The sequence below is a fragment of the Rosa chinensis genome, chromosome 3 (assembly GCF_002994745.2).
Source record: "Rosa chinensis cultivar Old Blush chromosome 3, RchiOBHm-V2, whole genome shotgun sequence".
Classification (NCBI taxonomy): Eukaryota; Viridiplantae; Streptophyta; class Magnoliopsida; order Rosales; family Rosaceae; genus Rosa; species Rosa chinensis.
In genome coordinates this window covers 20,324,739-20,350,820 of record NC_037090.1, presented here as the reverse complement: position 1 = coordinate 20,350,820, position 26,082 = coordinate 20,324,739, and the positions used below count along the sequence as shown (strand labels likewise).

The window sequence follows — 26,082 nt, the reverse complement described above, 5'->3', positions numbered from 1 at the left end:
AAATGGATGGGCTTGGATCCTTCAATTTACAATAAAGCCCGACCCAAGCCCGCTACCAATGGGCCGGGCCGGCCAGTTGATGAGGCCTACCTCCGCCGCTGCATTTTTATGGGGCGGCGAGATGTGCACGGATTAGCAGGTGCGGCTAAGGATGGTGATGATGAACCTAGATACTGTGTGGCAGTAGCAGTTCTGGTGGAAGTGGTGGCGTCAGATGACGCCGTTCTAATCATCGGGACCAAGACTTGGGTGTCCACCGAAAATGGAGGGCCTAGGTATTTTGGGCTTTGGAAGAACAATGATGTTTAGGGTTTTGGATTTGATCTGTTTCAAGGAAGAAGATGATGAATAAGAGAGAAAATTTAATGAATTGAGGGCAAATAAGTTTTTTTGCCTCATTTAACGAGTCATGTGCGTCACACGTGGTCAAATTAATGGAGACGTAACGGAGAATAACCGTAGGTAGTACGTTGATACGAAAAATTGAGTCTGGGTATTATTTTGATAATTTTGTAAGTTCGGTTATCATATTGTCAGTCACGCAAGTCTCCAAACACTGTTGGTGCAAAAGATCCTTATATAAAATTATCTGTATACAAACATTGATTATTTTCAAGACAAATCAAGGTTATTCTGATTTCTGAATCAAGTATGGTTTCAGAGAAGAGATTCTAGAGAAAGTTTTACCTTTATTGATACAAAACAAACGAAAAGCTCTCAATTAGCTACTCTTTGACTTCAGAATAGTCAATGCACATTAAGAGATAAACTGAGACTGGTCACAAATGCTCTTCGTCACTAGTCATTAGATGTTCTGGAGATATCAAATTCTTCTGGGACTCTAAGACCCAGAGTATTACTGGAATTGATTGTTAAAAGGTGAAACATCGCCTGTTTGTTAATTGTGTGTGATTGTATAGCAATTATTTAAAAACTTCATGATAAATCATATGGTTCTATTAGTCAATTTTAGCTTTGAGATTTCAGGATTCTGTAGAAAATGTGGTTTTCATAATAACTACTAGGATGTAAGGAGACCTATATGTTTATCTTTGCACATTCTCTACTAAAACCAGTATTTCTTCTGAAACAGGGAGGATGCACTGTTAAAACAGAATGTGAAGTATGTAGTGAGGGACATGTATGAAAATTTCCCATGTAAGGGCAACATTGGCAGAAAAAATAGAAGATGGCGTGTCTACTTTAATGAGATTGACTATATAACCTCTGATTTTGTAATCCTATCAGGTAACAATCAAAAGAAGTAGTTATCTTCTCATAATTTTGATTCTGTAAATCTGTATGTTCTCGTAAATCTATACTTGGTTTTCTCAGCTGGAGTTTTTGGGACAACTGAGATACTCTTCCAATCACAGATGAGAGGACTGAAACTTTCAGAAGCACTTGGGTCTGGATTCAGCTGTAATGGGAATACTGTGGCTTATCTTGCTGGAAGTCCAGCACCATTGGGTGCTTATGGATTAGACAGAAAGCAATTGTTTAAGACTCCTTTTGAGGAAAGGCCAGGGCCATCCATCTCTTCAGCTTACATGCACCTCTTCACTGGGATTTACAATCCAGGTTCGTACACTTATATATTATACTTAATTGAATCTAGTTTTACATTCATGTTAATCGTATTACAATTATCTATCAAAATCTATAATGAGTATAAGCGTATTCACTTTGGAGTTAATTCTTGTTTATATGGTTTCTGTTTGAAATTTTATTCATATCCATTAGTAAACTATTGAGTGACGACTAACATGGCTTTCGCACAACATGAGGGATGTATTTATTCCCTGGAGTATGGACTCCCCAAGCATACATAAATGTTAATTTGATCATATAGATAATAAGATATTTTGTACAATGGAATCAACCAAACTCTTATGTAGTTTCTGTTGTCACAGAGTGCCGTACTTCCGACAGCTTATCCATACCTGCTGTTTAAAGGGATTACAACGTATGGGTGGCCTGCTGGATACTGGTTCTTTCATGGGATTATAGACAAGATAAAACATATCATAGGCTTCAAAGCATGCCAAGCAATGGTCCTTATTGCACTGGGATATGTTGAGAGTGATGCTAAGATCACACTAGAAAAGGGAACAAACAAAATCTGCTTCACTCCACCTCATGATCCCCTTCTCCCAAAAATTAAAGCTTTTCAAAAGCTCACTAAGAAACTAGGAGGACTTCGATCTCTTCATGTCAAAATACCGAAGCACAGCAGTTCATCTTTTAAGTGGGTAAAATGCATCATCAGATCCTTCACATGGTGTTGGCAACCCCGAGGCAGGATATTCTCATGTACAAGAAAAGAGAAGGCCTTGAATCTGTTCTTAAAACTCCTAATCAAGATCCAGAATCCTTCATTGATAGGAAGGCCATTAATCGCCAGAGATCATTGGTCACGGTTAAAGAAACCATGAGAGGTTATATTGGTGGTATGCCATGCACAGCTTTTCTCATAATGAAATGAACTCTCAGGACCAGATGGGCTCTGCTAAAGAACAATTCTTAGGTTCACTCGTAAGGTGAATGAGCATATTCACCCCTATTGTTGATTAACATACTTTTATTTAATAAATTTATAATCCAACGGTCCACATCTTAAATTAGCCTTTAAAGATCATCTCTGTAAAAAATCAATCGAATCAAAAATCGTTTAATTATCTAATTGAATCAAACAAATAGATGGTTCTAACACTTGCTACCATTATGATGAACCATCCATATATTTCTTAGAAATGAATAACTGAAAGGTCTTTAATTTGATTGATTTTTTACAAAGCTAATCTTTGTATTAAGTTATACAACATGAATGGTTGGATTAGAAAATTATAAAGTTATTATGCGTTAATCGACAATTGGGGTGAATATGCTATTCACCATAGGGGTGAACATGCTATTCACCATAGGGGTGAACCTAAGAATTGTTCTCTGCGAAATGGAAGTTGGGTAATGGAAAATCTCATCCCCTTCTAAGAGGGAAAGTTGGAGGGCATGTGGAAATGATATCAATACCTAAGATCAGATCAAATGGTCCAGAAGAACCCAGATCAATTGACCCATTAACCCGCGAGCGTAACCCGAAGATTTCTACACCATCCAGCCACTTCCTGGCGTCACGCAGGTGGTTGAAGATTCGCCTCGTCGTCGCCGATCTTTCTCTGACGTCCAACTCTACGTCTTGGTATAATGGGATTTCAATTTCAATTCATGTTTGGAGAAGTTGGTATTTGAGGTTGTCGGCCAATTTCAATTTCAATTCCAATTCGATCTTAATGCATGTCTATTAATAGTCATCGATGCTTGGTTGTGGTTAAATTTCAAAGGGCTAAATACTGACCAACATCGATTCAGTCCCTCAACTTTCAATTTTATCAAAAACACCCATGCATTATCAAATCTTATCTAATAGGTCATTCCGTCAGTTAGAGCTGTTAACTCGCTGATGAGGCATGCCATGTCAGATCGTGTGGGCCCCACCTATTAGGCAAAATTCTAAAATTGCCCCTCCTCCAAGTCTGAGTCTCCCTTCGCTCAGGCTTACTATACCTCCGCTGTTACTGCTCCCTCTCCTCATTACTACCTCCGAAGTGTTCTACACGGTAGGTGAGAAAGACCACCAAGCCAAACAGACCCACTCCGATTCACTTGCGAGCTTCATCGACCCACAAACTCTTAACCAGCTGATTTCCAAGCTCAAAGACTTTCTCGGCGACTCCATGGTGCGCTACGCTGACAGCCAAACGGAGATGCAGAACTCGTCGCTGACCCAAATCTACCACCAGGGCTCGGCGGACTTTGGTGACCTCCACCAGAACCAGGATCTCAAGGCGATTACTGGGTTTCAAGCCTTTCAGCTAATTCAGCTAATTCGGGCTCCGAGTGGAGGACTTGTCATCCATGGCCAGGGATCAGCTCGCTTATGCCGAGTCTGCAGGTCACTCGGTTGAGTCGATTGGGAACGAGTTGGGTTTCTTGAGCTGTGGTGCTACGAACAAAAGCAATGCTTTGTCTCTTAGGGTTACTAATGCTAATACTCAGACCTCGAATCGTGGAAAGGCCATTGTTGTGGTGGACATTGATAGCACTACGAAAATCTCTGATACTCTTGGGCAGAGGACTTCAATTTACAGAGGAGTTACTAGGTAATTAATCTTTCTAGGTTTTCTACCTGTTTTAATGTTCATGGCTCATTTGGTTTTTTTTTTCTGTTCTTGGTAAAATAATATGAAAAATGGATGCATACACTAAGAATAATAATATGGGGTTTAATGAAGAACTGGGTCTTGGGCCTTTCAATCCCTTGTTTGACTAAATTTTTTGAGTGTGATTAATTGGTTTAATTCAAGGGTGAAAGATGAATGCACCAGTTTGAAAGGAGGAATATGACTATTGGGTCATATTCATGCATAGTACAAGGAGTCTCTGAGTTTTTGACTCTGAAATATGATTTTTGTATTTGGTTGCTCCAGACATCGTTGGACGGGTAGATATGAAGCGCATCTAATCTCAACGGTCAACTTTCTCTCCCCGGTGTCGCCCTCGTCCTCCTCCTCCTGCTGCACTAGATCCCACCCCTCTAGCCATCGCACCACCAGCCTCACCTCGTACTTCCTCGTATTCAACGGCGGCCACGGTTGCCACTTCATCATCTTTGCCACCATTCCAATTCAATTGGATCAAATTAGAAAAACCCAACCCAAATTTGGTCTGAAGATTTGATTTTGATTTGAGAAAAAGGCTGTTATTTTGGGTATTTAGAGAGAGAGGGGGGGGGTGTGGGTTTTAGAGAGAGGCAAGGGCATGATTGAAATTTTTCCTAATAGATGGGACCCACACGATCTGACATGGCATGCCTCGTTAGAGAGTTAACGGTTCCAATTGACAGATTATTAACGAAATAACCTATTAGATGAGATTTGATAATGCAGGGGTGTTTTTGATGAAATTGAAAGTCGAGAGACTGAATCGATGTTGGACTCAAACTGCAGGGTACTAAACAGTATTTAGCCCTAAAAAATTTGTGAAGTTGGAAGTGAATCAAAAGATTGGGTCGTCTTGGTTGATTAAGAACAAAGAGGCTTCTATTTTGGTTCGTTTTGTTGAAGGCTTGAAACAGCAACACGCAGCCCTACTGAAATGAGAAGAAGAACATGTATCAATTTTAGACGGGACATTTGATGTAAATTTTTGAAAACGTGAAGGATAATTTTGATAGTTTGTAAAGTTTCATTTAATCTTCCGCTTCCTCCATTTGGTTTCTGCAAAAGCGGAAACGAGAAACTACTCCGAACTGCTTTTGATTTTTTGCTGTGGCAAGAAGCGCTTCTACTCAAAAGCACAAATTTTGAAGTTTACCAAACAGCCTCAGTTCTCCCCAGAAGCGTTTTTGGACCAAAAGCAGATTTCAAAAGCAATGCCAAACTGAGCCTAAGTAAGGTGGCCTTGGAAGAGCCGTCAATTCATTGTTGGTGTGGATGGTGTGGTATGAGGGAGAGGTGGAGGTAAGATAGGGGAAGAAATGGAGATGGCAAAGAGAAAACGTTTTGGAAGTATAGTGTTAAAAAGTTCCAAAAGAGATGTAAATCGCAAATTGGGAGGTTCAATTTCTTTCCTTGCCTTTTGAGTTTTTTGTTTTTTGTTTTTTTTTAAATTACAAATGGTCACTTAATTTTTCTCCATCCATCCGTCCATTCAATACTTCCAAGCTAGACTAATGTGACAACTAGTTAAGGGTCAGAAGAGGAAGCGACCAAGCGTTCTGACAAAACCATACCACCATGCATTAATTCCTAGTTGAAAGTCTTGAGTCTTGCTTCATTTGACGCTATTATACTAAACCAATATGACAACTTGTTTAGCGTCTAGGGAAAAACTTTCTGCCAAGACTTCTCGACTGCGGATTAGTCTTTAATTGAAAGCTTTGGGATGATTCGGTAAAAAATAAATAAATAAATGGTGAGGCAACACGTGAACAGTTCACAGTGAACTCACTACGATAGGTGTTTAATCGCACTTGTCTAGTGATTTGCGTTAGCGGATCCACTATATGCTTACATGGCACGAATTGATTGGCCCTACGATCAACCCCTTCTCGCCAATCATTCCCGCCTCGTAGAACAGTTCCTTCTTGGGATCCTATCTAAACCTCTTCACTCATTCACCACCAGTAAGCTCGATCAGCCATGGCCACCACTGCTGTGAATATGAAGCTACTCCACTTCCACTCCCCACGTACCAATCCCCACGCGCCATCGTTCTCTCCACTTCTCAACAACACCGCCACCACCACCAGCCATGCCTTCCCTAACAACCTCAGTTTACATTCCGCCCACCACTCCCACCCAAATCCAACGGCGGTGGCCAAAGCGGCGCTGGATAAGGACAGCCTTGTGCCCTCCGACGACGCCGAAGATGGAGTCTTGCTTGGTACCATGAAATTACCTGATGATACCGACTTTCCCAGATTCCAAATCTTGCTCTTCCAGGTACTAGTCGCTTCCTACTTCAGACTCATCTACTAGTATTGACCTAGTTATTGTTAATAGTGTATTCTATAGAGCTATCATGTATTTAATAATAAAACTGTAAACTCTACCATCAAAGCTGGAATAGCTCAGTTGGCTAGAGCGTGTGGCTGTTAACCACAAGGTCGGAGGTTCAAGCCCTCCTTCTAGCGGCATTAATTTATTTTGTTCTTTTTCTTCAGTGACTTTAATCTATGTGTTGTTTTTAACACTTGAACATTAAACTATGTGTTTATTTAACAGTGGGCTAACAGTCTCTGCCAAGGAGCAAATCTACCGCTTGATATGCCTTTGAAGGTACTCGATCATTATATCAAATTTGAATACTTCTTCCATTTATGTACACCTATAGTTAGTTTGGGTACTATATAATTATTATTTTATGTTACGTTGGGTTTAGGGTGGGTGTTGGTCATTTTTGTTGTACTGACATATTATTGCGAACATGGAACAGGTTGACAAAATTGCAGGTGGGACTAGATTGGGTTTCATTACAATTGGGGATGGGGAGACGGAGGTCATTGGCTACATTGATTGCTTGGTTTTCCCTCCAGAAGGTGGTTCCGGTCCCATTTTTCGAGCTGTTAGAAATGGACGTTTGAAGGATCGGGTCCTTCCCGGGGAGCCCAGGATCATGAGAAATCTTATGCAGGCTCTTCAGAAGTCGGTTCAAATCGCTAGAGTGTACTAGTCTAAACAAGTTTGTTCATTATGACTTCTGTCGTCGTTGTTATATTTACTTTCAGTCATATGTAACACATATTTTATACTTGTTAATTAACTCCAATAAACAAACTTATTCTTAAAGTTTGGCTGCGGGGGAAACAGATCAGTTAGTCCTTGTTGCTGACCAAATATTAAAATGCAGCAATCATTTTTGAGCATTTCATGTGATTTCAGCAGAGTAGGTATTCTTTATTCAGTTCTAGATGTTGGAATTGGCCGTCCCAGGTTAATCAACTTGTTGATTGTGAAAAAGTCTTGTGCAAATCAGAGAAAGCCTACACGTTGCGACAATTCAACGTCGACTAGCCGCTGTTACCATGCATATGCTTCTAGAGGACATACATTTTTTCTGCAGATATAGTATCTTATTTAAATAGGAGCATGTTGGCAGGTAATCTTTTTCTTGAATAAATTCATTCATTATTCAAATTAATAAACGAAGAAGTTTCTTTAGCGCGTATAAAGAAGACATTCACATTCAGAACCATGCATATATGTATTCATTACTTGCCAAGTCGGAAGTACACTCAGATAAGGTATCTTGAAACTACAAGTGAAATTTTGTCACTGCTTCTTTGTACATGCTTTTTTTATTTACTACACCCTCACCATAGTTCCCTCCATTGTGATCTTTTGAATAAATACAAATACAAAATCAGACCAGACTTCTTGATCTGTGATTTAAAAAAAAATGGAGGAGCAAGCAGAGGTAGAAAGCAGTTTTGGACATGAAAGTTATGATGCAGTTGTTGTGGGGTCTGGTTATGGCGGTTCTGTTGCTGCTTGTCGGCTGGCTATGGCAGGCGTAAGGGTGTGTCTACTTGAAAAAGGCCGGAAATGGGAAGCGCAGGACTTCCCAACTGACAGCTTCAAAATCTTATCGGCTGTGAGGATGGAGAACCAGAACCTAGGTGTTAGCTATGGACCAAAAGACGCTTTATTTCAGGTTAATTCTCTCTTCCTGTATTTCTTTTAAGCCATGGTTCTTGGGATATATCTGTTGCAATATTGTACTTCACTGTGTCTTTTCTTAATGCTTACCATTGTAGATATACTATATAGTTGTACTAGAAACATGTAATAGTCTTCCCAAAACCATAGACCTTGTGACTCGTATGTTAAAATATAGAGACAAATGACTACATAATTGTGAGTGAGACGAATTAATATGCATCTGTTACTGTAGGTGTACGAGCAAAATGATTCTCTAGCAGCAGTGGCTTGTGGGCTTGGTGGTGGTTCACTAGTGAATGCTGGAGTTATGATGCCAGCACCTGTTCGTGCTAGACGGCATCCAAAATGGCCGAAGGAATGGGAAAGGAATTGGGGTAGTAGTGAAGCTTCTGCTGCAGACATGCTGAGAATACAAAGCATTCCCGTCAAGTTTCCTTCCGCGAAAATTTTGGAAGAAGCTGCTGATGGAGTGACTTTTGACACTTCAATAAAGCTTAGTGTGAATTTTGACATTGAAGAACCAACAACAAATGGAACGAAGCGTCCACAGATGGGTAGCTGCTTAGCCTGTGGAAACTGTCTTTCTGGATGTCCATATAACGCCAAAAGTTCCACTGACAAAAATTATCTTGTCTCAGCAATCCAGGCATGTCTCAAGTCTTTTTACTTGTAATCTAATATATCCATGAATAGTGTAGACCTGTAGTTATTGCATGTCAAAATTTCTTCTGCCATTATCAGTCCAGAGGTCGAGGTTACCAATGAAAATGATATTGTTATTGTTATTGACTTGGATGCTACATACCATTTTTAAAAAACTTGGGTGATAAAGCCTAAAACGGTATGAGTCAACGTTGGCTTTTCTGTTCCAAAATTTTGTAGCATCGTAGGAAATAATATCAAATAATATCCATTTAGATGTCGATAGATGTTCTTGTTTAAATCTTAATCTAACCTGCTTTGCTAAAACTAGTGTTTCTTGTGAAACAGGCTGGATGTATTGTCAAAACAGAATGCCAAGCGCAGTATGTGGTTAAAAACATGCATGACCATTTCCAACATAAAGGAAAAAATGGCAGGAGATGGCTCGTTTACTTGAATGAGATTGACTATGTGACCTGTGATTTTGTGATCCTATCAGGTAAGAAACAGTCAAAGTTTGTATGTTCTAGAAATTCTGATGATGACAAGATGTTAACTAGTTCTAGATTTTGTTCCCAGCGGGAGTTTTTGGCACAACTGAGATACTCTTCCAATCACAAATGAGAGGACTGAAACTTTCAGAAGCACTTGGATCCGGATTCAGCTGTAATGGGAATACTGTGGCTTATCTCGCTGGAACGCCAGCACCAATCAATGGTTATGGATTAGACAGAAAGCAGGTGTTCACAACTCCTTTCGAAGAAAGGCCAGGGCCATCAATTTCTTCATCTTTCACTTCTTCACTCGGTTTTACAATCCAGGTTCATAATCTACTCTTGATTGACTTTAGTTTTCTATTTTATTTTAAATGATGCACCATACAAATATCTAGAAGAAACTGTAGATTCACAATTATTGAGTCAGGTTCATTCTCACTTTAAGGTGGCTGCTATGGTCAAGCTATATTACATAGCTACTAATTTGGCTTTTGCACATCATAATTTTTGTAAATACAAGGGGCAGAGCATACGCATATGTAATTATAATTACACACACACACACACACACACACACTTTTCATACAATGAATTCATCATTTTGTTCAAACTCTAATGTCCATTATCACAGAGTGCTGTACTTCCAATAGCTTATCCATACCTGCTATTTAAAGGAATCACAACATATGGATGGCCTGCTGGGTACTGGTTCCTCCATGGAATTATAGATAAGATAAGACACATTATAGGTTCCAAAGCAAGCCAAGCAATGATTCTTATTGCAGTGGGACATGATGAAAGTGATGGTAAGATCATATTAGAGAAGGGCACCAACAAAATCTGCTTTACTCCGCCTCAGGATCCCCTTCTCCCACGAAAGATTAAAGCTTTTCAGAAGCTCACTAAGAAATTAGGAGGACTTCTCTTCATGTCAAAATACCGAAGCACAGCAGTTCATCTTTTAGGTGGGTGCAATGTGTCTTCAGATCCTTCAGGTGGTGTTTGCAACCCCAATGGACAGGTTTTTGAACCAGACTCATCCTCAACAGTGCATCCCGGCCTCTACGTGTGTGATGCTTCTTTGATCCCATGTTCTGTTGGGATAAATCCATCTCTTACCATCACAACTGCAGCTGAGCACATAAGTAAGAACCTTGTGCAGGAAGCTCTGAAGTACAAGATCAACAATGGTCGTGAATGTGTTGTGAAAACTGCTGACCAAGGTCAAGAACCCTTCATCGAGAAGAATGTTATTAACTGTCAGAGAGAAATGGTCATGGTTAAAGAAACCATGAAAGGTTATGTTGGGGGTATGCCATGCACTGCTTATCTAAAAATGAGGATGAATTCTCAGGACCAGACTTTCTCTGATGTAAAGTTGGGTACCGGAAAATCCCATCCCCTTCTTAGAGGTAAAGTTGGAGGACATGTGGAAATTAGAGCCTTTGAGAAGGATGATTTACATATCATAGATGGGAACGTAAATTTGTGTGTAGTTGATGACAGAACTCCATACACACAGTATATGCAATATGATTTTCTTCTTGCAGCTTCTACTGGTTCAAGGTATGTAATATTTGATAAGATGTTTTACTGTTTTCCTTTGCCAGGATACTCAGAACTAAACATCCACAAATGTGATGCAGATATATTCTCAAGGGAAGAAAGATAATGAATCCATATTTCTTTCCATTATATGCTTGGAGGGAGATGACTACACTGCATGTTACATTAGAAAAAGTTTCTGAGGAAGACTCAAAGGATGAGAAGGTGGTTCTCAAAGGGGAGCTTCATATTTCGATGACAGAGCTTCTTAAGAGCATCATAAGCCTTCAAGGAAACAATAGGGGAAGGTTTATGTGCCTCCTCTCAGGGTCTTTCTTAAGAACTTATTTCTTGCCAATACCTCGAGGGAATCAGGGGGATTTAGTTCTGTCAGAAGATAAATCTTATCCAAGCAGCACTCTCCATGAAATAAAAGCAGGTAACAAAATTTTAAATTCCTGGGTGAAAAACCTGCAAAAATTCAATGAACATATTCTTTAACAGAAAATGGTAGAGGACCAAATTTGTTCACCGACCAAATGATGTATCAGTATACTCAGTTTGGTTGGATACAAATGAGGGTTTTGAACCACCTCTTATTTTAACAAATGAAACAGCACATCATTGGTAAACAAATTTAACGTGTGTAGCAATGCCAATTATTTAATATCTCAGCATTCAACTATCTTGGAGTCCATGATATCATTTAACTTCTAAACACGAATACAACAAGAAATAATATCCTGAATTTTGTAAAATAGGATTGATTCAGAATTTTGGATTTTCACCTTGAAGCTGAGTAGTGATAGATTGGATTAAAATATGTAGTACACACAGCGTAAGTAGTATACTTGAACTGATTATCTGATTTAACTATTGAAGGACAACCTGATTTTAGAACAGTGTGCTATTTCTTGTAACTTTCATTCTTGCTGCTACTTGAGTTCTTATTCCAAGTCCTTCCCACATATTATACAGAAGATGGATTCACCATCAGTTGCAGACAATGGAAGTCAAAACTTAAAGGAGATGAGAAACTTAATCCGGTTCTCCTTCTTAATGCATATGCTATTGAGAGTTTCTGGCTGCCAACTGAGCCGAATGACTTGGTCAGAACTTTAATTGAAGAAGGGCATGAAACATGGTTATTGAATTCGAGATTGCACCCTCTGAATCCTTCTAACGATTTTACAATTGAAGATGTTGGAAAATTTGATATCCCTGCTGGTAAAACTTCTCATAGACTCACATTGTATCTAATTTTTTCTGATCCTATTGTCTGGTATTAAGCGTTTCCTTGCTCTGAATTTCTTTGCAGCAATTAATAAGATCCTTGAAATCCATGGACGAAGCACAAAGGTGCACGTAGTTGCACACTGTGTTGGAGGCTCAGCCATACACATAGCTATCATGGGAGGTCATGTCTCTGCAACCCATATAGCTTCTCTGTCCTGCACCAACTCGTCAATGTTCTTCAAGCTTAATGCTATGTCCACATTCAAAATGTGGCTTCCTCTGATACCGGTTAGCTCTCTCTCCTTCTCTCTATCACAATTAGGATCTGTCTCATGTTTGAAGAAGAATAGTAATAATTAAGCAGGAAAGTTATTCATTAAAAAGGGTGATTCTAGAAAATATACAGGTACTATTGTGAAGATGATGGGAAATATGTATGCTAGTTTATATCAAGGGGTGGCGGGGAAAACAGCAAGAAAATCCACTCAAATAATGTAAAACCATAAGAAGGAAATATGTTAATGATGCATTCATTATTCTTCTAGGGTTTCACAAGTTGGAGCATGACAAATCCAGCTATGCTCTAACAAAGTTTGGCTAAAACTAAAAAAAACAAAAGCTTGTTCAATTCTTTCATTGCTCGAGTCTCAAGAGTTCTTTACATGCAGTTGTCAATGTTCATACTTGGAAACGACAAGACACTTCCTCTTTTGGAAACATCAAATATCAGCTCCCGGCACCGCCTCCTGAAACTGATAGCTAGCTTCATACCTCGGACTGAGAGATGCACCTGCTTTGAATGTGAAGTTTTCTCTGGCGTATTTGGAAATGCATTCTGGCACGAAAATATCACCCCAACCTTGCACCAGTGGTTGACCAAGAAAAACGCGACAAGGCTTCCTATGGCAGCATTTCCCCATCTCAGAAAGATGTCCAACTCTGGTTTTATTGTAGACAGCAATGGTTGCAACTCATATTTGATCCATCCAGAAAGAATGACACTCCCAACGCTCTATATATCCGGTGGGCGATCTCTCCTTGTGACTCCTCAAACTTCTTTCCTAGCTCATAAGTACATGAAGTTGCACCAGCCAGGGTTTAGACATGAAAGGGTAGTTGTGGAGGGTTTTGGGCATTCAGATTTATTGATTGGAGGAGAGTCTCACAAGAAGGTGTTTCCTCACATTTTATCTCATATAAAATTAGCTGAACAAGGAGAGATTCATGCCAAAGGAAAGAAGTACAGTAAAGAGGCCTTGGATCGGGAAGATGATCAATATTATGAAGGCAACTTTGGAATATTTGGAACTTGGTTCTCTCCTTTTGTGGTTATCATGTTGCTGTTTATCTCACTTTCTTGGTTGGTGGCAGTATTTTTCTGATTGCAACAGGAAAAGTATTTTTGACCTCCTTGTCAAAACCCCAGTATTCTTAGGGTATAGAGCAAGACAATGTCTTGAGATAGATGTGTACGTACAAATGTGAGTATTTGATGTAGGTCAGTGCACTGCCATACTTGCCAAATTTTACATTAATAAGATTTTTTTTAATTTGAATGTGAGTAATAAAAATTTAATACCGATATCCGGATTGTAATTTTAAACTTTGGAATGAAACATTTTTACCATGTATTGTAAAATGATCCTCATTGACAATATATGTAGCTTTGGGTGGTACCATGTCATGTTGTGCCATCGTGTTACATCAATTATAATACCCTCTTTTCCTTCTTATTTTAGAGGAGTTCCTATCTTGTTATACTAATATGTGGTTTCTTCTTGGCCTCGAAGTCTTAACATTACATGATTACAAGAATGCAAATCATAATTAGAACCTTGTGGATTGTGAAGCAACCCAAAGCAGCATCAACATTATTCAACAATACTTTATTCCATGAAAATCTTCACAACATAGATATTTTATGAGATACAAGCATTGTTCTTGCTTACATTGAGCACTTTCATTCATGATTTTCTAACGATTTTATTGATGCAATTTATAAGTGTCAGGATACAACTTAAACATCCCAAATCAGCAGGATAGGATTGCATAGAGTGAACAAAAAGGGAAATAGCTTTTTGTTTCTTTATCTGGATAGGGATAAAACATAAACATCTCAATGTTGAAACAACATTGTTGATCCCACATTGTTCCTTCATGTATTTAATTATTTTTCTTTAAATCTCCCAAAGAGAAATTCCTTATATGCCACGTAGAAAAGTAACGGTTTTAACGGTCACAAGAGAAAGCTGACCAAGGGACACGTGGCACCGGCCCACCAAAAAAGCCTTTTTGACACACTGTTCACAGCCATGGTTTTGAGCCGGCCACAACAATGGCTGCTCTCCCTCCTTCCCTCCAAAACCCTAAACCCTCAGACCACCTCTCATTACAGCCCTAGACGCCTCTCTCTGTCCATACCCAATTGTATATAGTTATATATACAACTGGGTATGGGAAGACTCAGGTTCTTGTGCACCGGAGACGGTCGTTGAAGAATCAGGCGCCTCCCGGTGAGGCCAGAATCATGAGAAGCCTATTGCATGCAACTCTTCAGAAATCGCTAGATGTAAAACAAGTTAGTCATGTATATCAGTTGTGATTATCGGGCTCTCTTAGGCACTTCAGCTATATGCTATTATTCCTCTTCTAGTAGCTAGATAGTTAATTGTTCCTATCCGACTAGTAGGAAGGGCAGCTAATTTCGAACTAACAGAATAGGTATGTCCGCTGCTGTTATCCGCTCTTAGTTTGGAGTTTCTCTCTGAGTTCCCTCTTTCTTTATATAAAATTATCTGTATACAATATATTGATTCTTTTCAAGCCAAATCAAGGATGGTTTCAGAGAAGAGATTCTAGAGTTTGTTAAGCAATTTTTATCTTTATTGGTACAAAACAAACGAAAAACTCTTAATTAGCTACTCTTTGCCTTCAGAATAGTCAATGCACATAAAAAGATAAACTGAGACTGGCCACAAATGCTCCTCGACATGCTAGACAACAGCTAAAGGACCGTTTAGCTTCCCCATCTTGCTGTTAATTTATTATACATGTGCTGTTTCTTGGGTCTTCCATATATGACATTGAAGAGATCTGGTTATATAGCCTAGGAGCATAGTTCTATGTATTGGTTGTAAATTTTGTCTTAACTGGAATCATTGGCATCTTCAAGCTAAACAATGAATTATGTTTGTATCACCCCTATAATAGAAAACCACACCACACTAGAAAGCAAAAGATTATATTCTTCTGTACTATCTATTTTGGCAGTATTCTCATCTATAAAGGTATGTTGAATCTAAAACTGAAATTCCCCAACTGTATATTTTATATATCATTCCTTTCGTCCTTGTACGGTTTGGACTATAAATGGAAAATTAGCCCAGCATTGTTTATCTGGGGTTTCAAAGAAAATGGAGAAACAAGCAGCTGTCGAAGGAAGTTTTGGTTATGGACAAGAAGATAGTTATGATGCTGTTGTTGTGGGTTCTGGATATGGTGGTTCTGTTGCTGCCTGCCACTTGTCTATGGCAGGGATAAGAGTATGTCTGATTGAGAAGGGCCGGAAATGGGAATCTCAGGATTTTCCAACTGACGTCTCCAAAATCCTGCAGGCTTTTAGGATGGAGAACGAGAACTTAGGCTTTAGCTTTGGACCAAAGGATGCTTTGTTCCAGGTTATTCTCTCTTCCTCTGTTTACTTTTCAGGCTGTTGTCTCCTTATATACAAATACTGCAGTCGAAACTGTTTGGCAATATCTGCTGCCATATTCTCTTTCATGCTTGTATTAAATCCCACTAATCAAGGGATATTCCATTTACGTTATGCGATACTTGTGTTGATACTTAACTTGCTTGCTACTGTATATATACCAGATAGTTGTACTAAAAGCATATAGCACTTCTCCCAAATCTATAGGCAATTGTGTTTTTGGATTTGGGAGTTTTCAAGGCCCAAGACTCAATTCAGGGAAAGGAATATTGTTACCATACAATTTGAGATCATTTTCTGTGGTCAAATCATATGACCTCAGTCAGGTCATCTGGAATCAGTCAAGTGGAGTTGAAAGCCTGACCTAGACAAGTGTAGATTCTAACTATGGTGTTTGTGAAAACCTGATATGCATCTTTGATAAAATTGTAGGTATACGAGCAAAACGATTCTCTAGCAGCAGTGGCTTGTGGGCTTGGTGGAGGTTCACTAGTTAATGCAGGAGTTATGATATCAACACCAGTCCGTGCTAGACGGCATCCAAAATGGCCAAAGGAATGGGAAAGGAATTGGAATAATTGTGAAGCTTCTGCAGCAGCCATGCTGAAAATACAAAGCATACCTGTCAAGTTTCCTTCTGCGAAAATCTTGGAAGAAGTTGCATATGGAGAGCTTGGAGAAACTTTCGAGACGTCAGTTAAGCTGAGTGTGAATTTTGATATCGAAGAACCAATAACCAAGGGAATGAAGTCTCCACAGATGAGTAGCTGCTTAGCCTGTGGGAACTGTCTCTCTGGATGTCCTTACAATGCCAAAAGTTCTACAGACAAAAATTATATACTTTCAGCAATCCAGGTATGTCTTGATGTCTTTTGTTATCTAATATATTAATAATGTAAACCAAATTTTGTTTATTTCACCAGTCTCTATTTATTTATTTATTTATTATTATTTTTTTTTTAGAATTTAATTCACTGGTCATTCGATGTTCTGGGGATATCAAATTCTTCTGGGACTCTTAGACCCAGATTATTACTGTAATTGATTGTTAAAAGGTGAAACATCGCCTGTTTGTTAATTGTGTGTGACTGTATAGTAATTATTTAAGAGTTTCATGATAAATCGTATGGTCCTATGAGTCAATTTTAGCTTTGAGATTTCAGGATTCTGTAGAAAATGTGGTTTTCATAATAACCACTAGGATGTAAGGAGACGTAGATGTTTATCTTTGTACATTCTCCACTAAAACCAGTATTTCTTCTGAAACAGGGAGGATGCATTGTTAAAACAGAATGTCAAGTGAAGTATGTAGTGAGGAACATGTATGAAAATTTCCCTTGTGAAGGCAAAATTGGCAGGAAAAATAGAAGATGGCGTGTTTACTTTAATGAGATTGACTATATAACCTCTGATTTTGTAATCCTATCAGGTAACAATCAAAAGAGATAGTTTGTAATCCTATCAGGTAACAATCAAAAGAGATAGTTATCTTCTCATAATTTTGATTCTGTATGTTCTCATAAATCTATACTTGGTTTTCTCAGCTGGAGTTTTTGGGACAACTGAGATACTCTTCCAATCACAGATGAGAGGACTGAAACTTTCAGAAGCTCTTGGGTCTGGATTCAGCTGTAATGGGAATACTGTGGCTTATCTTGCTGGAAGTCCAGCACCATTGGGTGCTTATGGATTAGACAGAAAGCAAGTGTTTAAGACTCCTTTTGAGGAAAGGCCAGGGCCATCCATCTCTTCATCTTACACCTCTTCACTGGGATTTACAATCCAGGTTCGTACACTTATATATTATACTTAATTGAATTTAGTTTTACATTCATGTTAATCGTATTACAATTATCTATCAAAATCTACAATGAGTATAAGCGTATCCATTACTTTGGAGTTAATTCTTGTTTATATGGTTTCTGTTTGAAATTTTATTCATATCATTAAGTAAACTATTGAGTAACAACTAACATGGCTTCGCAGAACATGAGGGATGTATTTATTACCTGGAGTATGGACTGCCCAAGCATACATAAATGTTAATATGATCATATAGATAATAAGATATTTTGTACAATGGAATCAACCACACTCTTATGTAGTTTCTGTTGTCACAGAGTGCCGTACTTCCGACAGCTTATCCATACCTGCTGTTTAAAGGGATTACAACGTATGGGTGGCCTGCAGGATACTGGTTCTTTCATGGGATTATAGACAAGATAAAACATATTATAGGTTTCAAAGCATGCCAAGCAATGGCCCTTATTGCACTGGGACATGATGAGAGTGATGGTAAGATTACACTAGAAAAGGGAACAAACAAAATCTGCTTCACTCCACCTCATGATCCGCTTCTCCCACGAAAAATTAAAGCTTTTCAAAAGCTGACTAAGAAATTAGGAGGAATTCTCTTTATGGCAAAATACCGAAGTGCATCAGTTCATCATTTAGGAGGGTGCAATGCATCATCAGATCCTTCACATGGTGTTTGCAACCCCGATGGGCAGGTTTTTGACCCAAAGTCACCTGCCACAGTGCATCCCGGCCTGTATGTATGTGATGCTTCTTTGATTCCATGTTCTGTCGGCATAAACCCATCTCTTACTATTGCTACTGCAGCTGAGTATGTAAGTAGGTACCTTGTGCAGGATATTCTCATGTACAAGAACAGAGAAGGCCTTGAATCTGGTCTTAAATCTCCTAATCAAGATCCAGAATCCTTCATTGATAGGAAGGCTATTAATCGCCAGAGATCATCGGTCACGGTTAAAGAAACCATGAGAGGTTATATTGGTGGTATGCCATGCACAGCTTATCTCATAATGAAAATGAACTCTCAGAACCAGACGGGTTCTGCTAAATGGAAGTTGGGTAATGGAAAATCTCATCCCCTTCTAAGAGGGAAAGTTGGAGGGCATGTGGAAATGATAGCTATTGAGAAGGACAATTTACATATCATAGATGGGAATGTTAATTTGTGTGCAGTAGATGACAGAACTCCTTACACACAGTATATGCATTATCGCCTTCTTCTCGTGGCTTCTACTGGTTCAAGGTATATAAAAGTTTATATGATCTTCTTTCTTTTCCTTTTTTCCAGAATTAAAGATCAGTAATCGTTGATGCAGATATATTCTAGAGGGAAGAAAGATAATGAACCCTTATCTCTTTCCCGTATATGCTTGGAGGGAAATGACTACACTGCATGTGACATTTGCAAAAGTCGCAGAGAAAAAAAAGGATGAGAAGATGATTTTGAAAGGGGAGCTTAATATTTCCATGATAGAGCTTCTTAAGAGCACTATAAGCTTGGAAGGTAACAATAGAGGAAGGTTCATATGCCTCCTATTAGGGTCTCTCTTAAGAACCTATCTCTTGCAGATACCTCGAGGGAGCCATGAGGATTTAGATCTGTCAGTTTATCACAGGAAGTCTTATCCAAGCAGCACTCTTCATGAAATACAAACAGGTAGCAAATTTGAGTTCATTTTTTAGAAGCCTGCAAACTCAAATCTACATTTAACATGTCAGCATTAAATGTGCAGTCTCTGATTATTTATCAATTATTATTCATACACAAAAAAATTCCTGAGAATTAAATGAAAGAGCGATGACCCACAACTTTGGATTTTCACCATACTATTGATGATCTGACTTAAAACTTTTAATGGCAATCTGATGGAGCTCAATTTTATTCTTGCTGCTATATGAATTTGTACTTTCACATCTCCTGAATCCTCGTATATTATGCAGAAGATGGATTCCTTATCAGTTGCAGACAATGGAAGTCCCACCATATTTTGTCAAAACTCAAAGGAGATGAACAACAAAATCCAGTCCTCCTTCTTAATGGATATTCTACTGAGAGTTATTGGCTGCCAACAGAACCCAATGACTTGGTAAGATCTTTACTCGAAGAAGGGCATGATACATGGCTTTTACAACCAAGATTGCACCCTCTGAATCCTTCAAACAACTTTACGATTGAGGATGTTGCAAGATTTGATATCCCTGCTGGTAAAACATCATAAACCTCTACTCTAATTGTAATTAGTTGAAACTGGTCCTATTTTCCTTCAATAACCATTTCCTTTCTTCACTCTACCTTTCCAGCAATTAATAAGATCCTTGAACTTCATGGACCAAGTGCAAAGGTGCATGTAGTTGCACATTGTGTTGGAGGGTTATCCATGCACATCGCAGTCATGGGAGGTCATGTATCTGCAACCCATGTAGCTTCTCTGTCTTGCACTAACTCTTCAATGTTCTTCAACCTTAATGCTTTCGCCAGAGTCAAAATGTGGCTTCCTCTGATCCCAGTGAGCTCTCTTTTTTTCACTCAGATTAAAATTTCAGTGATATTTTAAGAGGGAACCAAAGTGAGCAGTAAACTGATTATTGAAAAGGGGAAGAATTAAAAAGAAACAAACGTACAGGTATTAACAATATGCAGGATACTTTGTATAACAAATAGAGGAGAGAATATAAGGAAATTATACACTCAAATTTTAGGAATCACTAGAGGAGATTATATATTTTCTCTAAGCTATGCTAAATGAAAACAAAGTTCCTAATGCTCGGAACTATTCTAGATATAGATTTGTCACAATGGCAGCCACACATTGAATCATTGATTGATGCCTCAATTACTATTTGTTTATGACATTTTTGGTTCCAGTTTTAACTCAAGTTCAAACTACATCTTTCCTGCTTTAGCCTTAAAAAAGTTAATTTGGATGCAGATATCGATGTTCATACTTGGAGAAGACAAAACAGTTCCTCTTTTGGAAGCATCAAACCTCAGCTTGCGGCACCACCTCCTGAGGCTTACAGCCCGCTTCATCCCCCGGTATGAGAGGTGCACCTGCAATGAATGTGAAGTTTTTTCCGGCATGTTCGGAAATACCTTCTGGCACGAAAATATTACCCCCACCATGCATCAGTGGTTGAACAAGCAAAGCTCAACAAGGCTTCCTATGTCGGCATTTCCCCACCTCAGGAAAATATGCAACTCTGGTTTTATTGTAGACAGCAATGGTTGCAGCTCATACTTGATCCATCCAGAAAGAATGGCACTCCCGACCCTATATATATCAGGCGGCCGATCTCTCCTTGTGACTCCTCAGACTTCTTTCCTAGCTCATAAATATATGAAGCTGCACCAGCCTGGCTTTAGACATGAAAGGGTGGTTGTGGAGGGTTTCGGGCATTCAGATCTATTGATTGGAGAGGAGTCTCATAAGAAGGTGTTTCCTCACATTTTATCCCATATTAGATTAGCTGAACAAGGAGAGATTCATACCAAGAGAAACCAGTGCAGTAAAGAGGCATTGGATTGGGAAGCTGATCAGCTCTATGACGGCAGCTTTGGACAATGTGGAACTTGGTTCTCTCCTTTTGTCATTTTTTCATTGATTTTTATGTTGCTTTCTTTGTTACACGTATTGGTTTTATGATTTGATTAATTGATTGGCAACAGTTAACAGCGTCACTTGGTGGGCATTGGTATCAATCCCAGTTTTAGCGGTCATTGTAGTGCACCGGCAAAGAAGTGTCTTTGGACATGTTGGTTGTCAATTCACTACTGCGTGTGCGCATATATGTGACTGGAATAAAGCTCTCAGTGTTGTAAATTGGAACTTCTAAATAAATTATGTAGACACATTCACAATCATTTGGTCTAGTGACATAAATCTCTCATATGTATGTAAGAAATTCCAAATTTGATCTTATTGTCAATATCAATATATGTGACTTGCATCCGTTTCATGTACATAACTTCTTTTTTTTTGTGTCTGAATATACACGATTTTTTGAATACTTTGGAAGTTTGGGACAAGGGGAAAAAAATATTATTAGAAGAGAGTTCAAATGGTTCTCAGAGTGGAATTGTTAAGTCATATTCTTAGTTCTAACAGATAAAATTTCATTCATTTTCACGTCTTAAATTTGATTTATTAAAATATATATATATATATATATATTTTTTTTTTTGTTATTTGCTTCCAATTTGAGAGGAACTTAATGAAAGTGGGTGAGTTTAGCGGGCAAAATTAACAAAGATGAAATCCTCTCAAAACTATTCAGTAATTTTGAACTACTACGTGTTTGTGGTTTTTATTTTTATTTTTTTTGAAGTAATGGTAATTTCATTGATAATAACGTATGCCAAGAATGTCATTACATATCCACCCGCTGACACATAACAATGGCCAGAACAAGGATTCGTGGAGGAGCCACAGTGGTACATAGGATAAACCAACTATATTTGAACTTATCGCTCACTTAAAAGCGAACCTATAAGCTATGAAAAACATACCAAATAGACAAGCAAAACTACACTCGTTAGGTTCCTAATACAAGAAACTTATTGTAATTAGACAAAAAACTAATAACATAGGTTTGGTCCAAGAGCATAAACCTTAGCCCAAATTAGAATCTAATGGGTTAATGTGTCCTTGTATTGATGGTGATTGGTCTTCTTTTTTATTTTATTTTTTTCTAATATAAGCGTGTTAGAATCATAATGGTCGAAACTACAAACATGTGATATTTCTGAATTGAACAATAATTACTCAAAAGAACTATCATAAAATACGACTGTTAGTGCGCACAAATACTTCGGCAGTCCCTCAGCACCTGAATTGTACCTCTGAAACCAAACTGGCCGGCTCAGGTCAGTTCTCCAGTTCCTTTTTTTTTCTCCTTCTTCTGAAATATCGAAATTAATCGTCTACTATATAACCTTAACAAATATCGAAAATAAAATAACCGCGTAGCGGCCGGCGGCACGGTACTTGCCACGGAGACAAGTAACGGTCACCAACTTTGTTGGCAGAGTGAAACGTGGCATTAACCTCATCCTCCCTTAAAAGATGCTTCCACCGCCTCTCCCAGATTCCTTCCTCTCCTTCACTTCTCTGATGTTGAGCATAGCATAGCAGCTCCAACCATGGCTGCTTTCTCTCTCTCCTCCTCCTCCCCTCCTCCTCTCTCCCTTATTCCTCGCACCTCCTCCTCCCATGGCAGCAGACGCCTCTCCCTCTCCAAATTCCCCTCCTCCTCCTCCTCGCGCCCCAGAGTCTCCCGTTCCTCTTCTTCTGAGAAATCCTCCCCCGGCGGCGATAACGTTCCCAGGTGCGGTCTTGAATTATGTTCGAGAATTGTTTCTGTTTTGTTGTTGTGAGAATTGAAAATGATCAAGTTTTGGTGTCTTTGTTTTTCAGCTCTTTTTGTATCATAGAGGGGCCGGAGACGGTGCAGGACTTTGTTCAGATGCAGCTGCAGGAAATTCAGGACAACATAAGGAGTAGGCGGAACAAGATTTTTCTGCTCATGGAAGAGGTCTGCTCATCAGTTTCTTCAATCTTCAATTTTTCAAGAAGAGAGGGAATTTTTTTCTTTCTTTGTTTGATGTAATTCGTTTTGTGTATAGCTGAGGAGATTGCGGGTGCAACACCGGATAAAGATGGCGAAGGATTTCAATGAGAGTGGTGAGGAAGAGTCCAATGAGATGCCTGACATTCCATCATCCATCCCTTTTCTCCCTTCTGTGGTGAGTTTGGTAGTTTCAATTCAAACTTGTACTTCGCGTTATCATTTGCAATTTAGCTTGGGAAGTTTTGGGATACTTGGCTGAGAAATCAGAACTTATGGGTTTAGATAGAGACTGTCTGTAAATGTAATCGGGTCGTAAATGACAACAACTAAACGTGTCCCATGAAGAGGTTGATTGACGAGATTGTTAGGATTACTGGGATGAGTTTTCTGTTTGTACTGCATATAGTGGAAACAAACAGCATTACCTTGTGTGTTTCTAGAGAGGAAAAAGAGAACCACAGAGAATTCTTGTGAGTGAGTTCTGTGGTTCTGCAAGCATTTAGCATTTTGTTTCAGGCTTTCAGCTAAGATTGTGCAATTTTTGTTGGGATGTAGACACCAAAGACTTTGAAGCAACTCTACCTCACAAGCGCAACATTTATATCTGGGATAATTGTATTTGGGGGCCTTATTGCACCGACGGTAAGTCTGCAACTATGCTTCTTTTTGCACTGCTCCTTGCAATTTAGTCACTATTTGAAAGTATCACTTCGTTTACAGATTTAGCAAATGACAGAAATAATGGACATGAACCACACATGGTGTCCATTCATGCCATTAGAGTTACTTAAGCTACTTCATAGTTGATGACCGTTAAGATGAACTAAAGGAAATACCGCCGAAAATACTATGAAATTGATGTTTCTGTTTCTTTTGGAGAGGAAATCCACTTCTACTTACTCTTCAAATATTCTGCGGTGATTCTACTTTGATGGTTCTCTAAAGTAGATTCAATTGAGCCTTTAGCATGGTGGCAAATGTTCCTCTTTTTTAAGATGGGCATTTAGTGTCTGAAATAGGAACCTCAATTTGGAAGCTGAAAAAAAGTTAAATGATCTTTACTTTTAACAGATGTTAAGTGTCTCAACTTTTTTTCCGTGGCAGCTGGAACTTAAATTAGGCATAGGAGGTACCTCATATGAAGATTTCATTCGCAGCATGCATTTGCCCATGCAATTAAGGTATCTGCAGAACATGCTTATTTCTAATTACAGCCAGGACTTTTATCAATATGAAGAACAGATTTGCTGATATTGTGTCCTAAAACTTGTTTTATTTTGTATTCAGTCAGGTTGATCCCATTGTGGCATCCTTTTCGGGTGGGGCAGTGGGTGTCATTTCAGCATTGATGTTGATTGAAGCTAACAATGTTGAGCAACAAGAGAAGAAAAGGTGCAAGTATTGCCATGGAACTGGTATGTGCCGATCTGTTTCATATACTAGCATGCTCTTATGGCAATAACACTATGAAAGGGAGAAAAAAAGTAAAGGTCTTAAATTCTGGTTTTTATGTTTTTGGGATTTCACGAAGTTTCTTGTCCCTTTTATGATCCCAAATGTTATTTCCAACTTATAATTGGGTACATTCATTTATTAAAAATTTATTTTCTTCCTACGTATTCTTTTTGGTGACGCTTATTGTTCTGTTGTTCCCTTTCTTATAATTGAAATTGAAAATCGTGTCTGATCATGCATGAACAGGGTATTTGGCCTGTGCTAGATGTTCTGCAAGTGGTGTATGCTTGAGCGTCAATCCTATATCAGTATCTAATGCATCTGACCACCCTTTGCGAGTGCCCACAACTCAGAGGTGTTTAAATTGCTCCGGTGCTGGAAAGGTATGGAATGTATTACAAGTTGGCTTATATATGAATCTGAATTAGCATGTTGAAGTTAAAGAATCTGCACTGCAGCATCATATTAATCCCTTACCGTTAGCGACGTTGGATAAGTATTCATATTCGTTCTTTGTTTTGCCAATATTGACTGTACACTCCATGTTCATTCTAGGTAATGTGCCCAACATGTCTGTGCACCGGGATGATGATGGCGAGCGAGCATGACCCACGGATAGATCCATTTGACTAAGGCAAACTGCTTATCAACTTTAGCAGCAGTGTTTCATTCCCTCGTCAATGTAGTGTATCATTCCCTTGTCAATGTACCTTGGGAATAATATTTCCACTCCAACCCTTCTTGAAAGCCAAAGAACAAAAAGTATATAAAGTAAGAAAAAAAAATGATTGAAAAGAGCTATGATCAACACGAATTGGGCGTTTACAGGCTGCCTTCTATGCCAAGTTCCATAGCTCAAACTGTTCTTGATGACAGAGACAGCCTTGCAAGGCCAACGAGCTGTGGTTACATCAGGCTCAGTGGATTTATTGTGTGTTTTTATGTGTTGGGCTTGGGCCTTGGACCCCGTCGTACCAAAAAATAAATGATTTATAAGAAAATAAGGTAATAGACATATCTTCTAAATGTCTCCATTCTTATTGCTGTTGATGGCTTGGTTATAAACTATTTACGTAAGCTATGAACCATTGATCGCCGGTGGTCTGTTTGGTGACTTCCTTTCGAGCTTGTTCAAAGTTAATTGAAATGAAAATTTTGGTATGTCTTCTAATTGTCTCCATAATTATTGCATTTTTGTTGGCATGATTATAAAGCAGTTTATATAAACAAGGAACCATGACCAATAAGAGATTGTATGTAGTTGAAAGTTGTCATTTTGATGAGATAATTACACGGATTGGGAGTTTGGTTGAACCAAATGCATATTTAGACGAAAAGGTTGTTTTTCTTGACATAAGAGCACATAGATAACAGAGTAATCATACAAAAT

General features: G+C 38.7%; 5 protein-coding genes and 1 non-coding gene across 9 annotated transcripts; all 6 read left to right on the top strand.

The window, feature by feature from the left end:
* The first annotated feature begins 1,096 nt into the window (after nucleotides 1-1,096).
* On the top strand, nucleotides 1,097-2,718 carry LOC112192162. The gene is made up of 3 exons (XM_024331745.2): nucleotides 1,097-1,248; nucleotides 1,336-1,581; nucleotides 1,914-2,718. Exons 1-3 carry the CDS (start codon nucleotides 1,140-1,142, stop codon nucleotides 1,952-1,954), a joined length of 396 nt encoding a protein of 131 aa, XP_024187513.1. The 5' UTR covers nucleotides 1,097-1,139; the 3' UTR covers nucleotides 1,955-2,718.
* A 3,398-nt stretch (nucleotides 2,719-6,116) lies between these two features.
* LOC112193740 lies at nucleotides 6,117-7,349 on the top strand. The gene is made up of 3 exons (XM_024333970.2): nucleotides 6,117-6,503; nucleotides 6,786-6,839; nucleotides 6,997-7,349. The coding sequence occupies exons 1-3, from the start codon at nucleotides 6,201-6,203 to the stop codon at nucleotides 7,231-7,233; spliced, it is 594 nt and encodes a 197-aa protein (XP_024189738.1). The 5' UTR covers nucleotides 6,117-6,200; the 3' UTR covers nucleotides 7,234-7,349.
* On the top strand, nucleotides 6,621-6,694 carry TRNAN-GUU. The gene has a single exon. It is a non-coding gene; the product is annotated as a tRNA-Asn (tRNA).
* A 137-nt stretch (nucleotides 7,350-7,486) lies between the features above and the next one.
* On the top strand, nucleotides 7,487-13,849 carry LOC112193739. 2 transcript variants are annotated; one of them, XM_024333969.2, is made up of 10 exons: nucleotides 7,487-7,804; nucleotides 7,928-8,214; nucleotides 8,455-8,868; nucleotides 9,213-9,363; nucleotides 9,444-9,685; nucleotides 9,993-10,927; nucleotides 11,008-11,345; nucleotides 11,885-12,133; nucleotides 12,225-12,430; nucleotides 12,811-13,849. In XM_024333969.2, exons 2-10 carry the CDS (start codon nucleotides 7,960-7,962, stop codon nucleotides 13,522-13,524), a joined length of 3,504 nt encoding a protein of 1,167 aa, XP_024189737.1. In that variant the 5' UTR covers nucleotides 7,487-7,804; nucleotides 7,928-7,959; the 3' UTR covers nucleotides 13,525-13,849. The 2 variants fall into 2 exon arrangements, with proteins under 2 accessions (XP_024189737.1, XP_040373128.1); XM_040517194.1 differs by having other exon boundaries at nucleotides 7,487-8,214; nucleotides 10,221-10,927.
* A 631-nt stretch (nucleotides 13,850-14,480) lies between these two features.
* On the top strand, nucleotides 14,481-21,536 carry LOC112191810. Of its 2 annotated transcripts, XM_024331234.2 has the most exons (10): nucleotides 14,481-15,819; nucleotides 16,287-16,709; nucleotides 17,124-17,283; nucleotides 17,399-17,640; nucleotides 17,975-18,409; nucleotides 18,506-18,912; nucleotides 18,986-19,326; nucleotides 19,611-19,874; nucleotides 19,971-20,176; nucleotides 20,600-21,536. In XM_024331234.2, the coding sequence occupies exons 1-10, from the start codon at nucleotides 15,556-15,558 to the stop codon at nucleotides 21,311-21,313; spliced, it is 3,456 nt and encodes a 1,151-aa protein (XP_024187002.1). In that variant the 5' UTR covers nucleotides 14,481-15,555; the 3' UTR covers nucleotides 21,314-21,536. The 2 variants fall into 2 exon arrangements, with proteins under 2 accessions (XP_024187002.1, XP_024187001.1); XM_024331233.2 differs by having other exon boundaries at nucleotides 17,975-18,912.
* Nucleotides 21,537-22,638: 1,102 nt separating this feature from the next.
* On the top strand, nucleotides 22,639-25,809 carry LOC112193694 (protein ORANGE-LIKE, chloroplastic). Of its 2 annotated transcripts, none has more exons than XM_024333922.2 (8): nucleotides 22,639-22,994; nucleotides 23,084-23,201; nucleotides 23,293-23,412; nucleotides 23,793-23,879; nucleotides 24,309-24,418; nucleotides 24,525-24,652; nucleotides 24,939-25,075; nucleotides 25,248-25,809. In XM_024333922.2, the coding sequence occupies exons 1-8, from the start codon at nucleotides 22,810-22,812 to the stop codon at nucleotides 25,323-25,325; spliced, it is 963 nt and encodes a 320-aa protein (XP_024189690.1). In that variant the 5' UTR covers nucleotides 22,639-22,809; the 3' UTR covers nucleotides 25,326-25,809. The 2 variants fall into 2 exon arrangements, with proteins under 2 accessions (XP_024189690.1, XP_024189691.1); XM_024333923.2 differs by having other exon boundaries at nucleotides 22,651-22,994; nucleotides 24,342-24,418.
* Nucleotides 25,810-26,082: the final 273 nt, after the last annotated feature.

Bases quoted from the DNA above. Each gene is read 5' to 3' on its own strand.
- LOC112192162 (XM_024331745.2), top strand. From the start codon at position 1,140: ATGTATGAAAATTTCCCATGTAAGGGCAACATTGGCAGAAAAAATAGA. The intron at 1,249-1,335 runs GTAACAATCAAA...TGGTTTTCTCAG, and splicing joins TGATTTTGTAATCCTATCAG to CTGGAGTTTTTGGGACAACT. The intron at 1,582-1,913 runs GTTCGTACACTT...CTGTTGTCACAG, and splicing joins CACTGGGATTTACAATCCAG to AGTGCCGTACTTCCGACAGC.
- LOC112193740 (XM_024333970.2), top strand. From the start codon at position 6,201: ATGGCCACCACTGCTGTGAATATGAAGCTACTCCACTTCCACTCCCCA. The intron at 6,504-6,785 runs GTACTAGTCGCT...TTTATTTAACAG, and splicing joins TCCAAATCTTGCTCTTCCAG to TGGGCTAACAGTCTCTGCCA. The intron at 6,840-6,996 runs GTACTCGATCAT...AACATGGAACAG, and splicing joins CGCTTGATATGCCTTTGAAG to GTTGACAAAATTGCAGGTGG.
- LOC112193739 (XM_024333969.2), top strand. From the start codon at position 7,960: ATGGAGGAGCAAGCAGAGGTAGAAAGCAGTTTTGGACATGAAAGTTAT. The intron at 8,869-9,212 runs GCATGTCTCAAG...CTTGTGAAACAG, and splicing joins ATCTTGTCTCAGCAATCCAG to GCTGGATGTATTGTCAAAAC. The intron at 12,431-12,810 runs GTTAGCTCTCTC...CTTTACATGCAG, and splicing joins TGTGGCTTCCTCTGATACCG to TTGTCAATGTTCATACTTGG.
- LOC112191810 (XM_024331233.2), top strand. From the start codon at position 15,556: ATGGAGAAACAAGCAGCTGTCGAAGGAAGTTTTGGTTATGGACAAGAA. The intron at 15,820-16,286 runs GTTATTCTCTCT...ATAAAATTGTAG, and splicing joins CAAAGGATGCTTTGTTCCAG to GTATACGAGCAAAACGATTC. The intron at 17,641-17,974 runs GTTCGTACACTT...CTGTTGTCACAG, and splicing joins CACTGGGATTTACAATCCAG to AGTGCCGTACTTCCGACAGC.
- LOC112193694 (XM_024333922.2), top strand. From the start codon at position 22,810: ATGGCTGCTTTCTCTCTCTCCTCCTCCTCCCCTCCTCCTCTCTCCCTT. The intron at 24,419-24,524 runs GTATCTGCAGAA...TTTTGTATTCAG, and splicing joins CATTTGCCCATGCAATTAAG to TCAGGTTGATCCCATTGTGG. The intron at 25,076-25,247 runs GTATGGAATGTA...TGTTCATTCTAG, and splicing joins ATTGCTCCGGTGCTGGAAAG to GTAATGTGCCCAACATGTCT.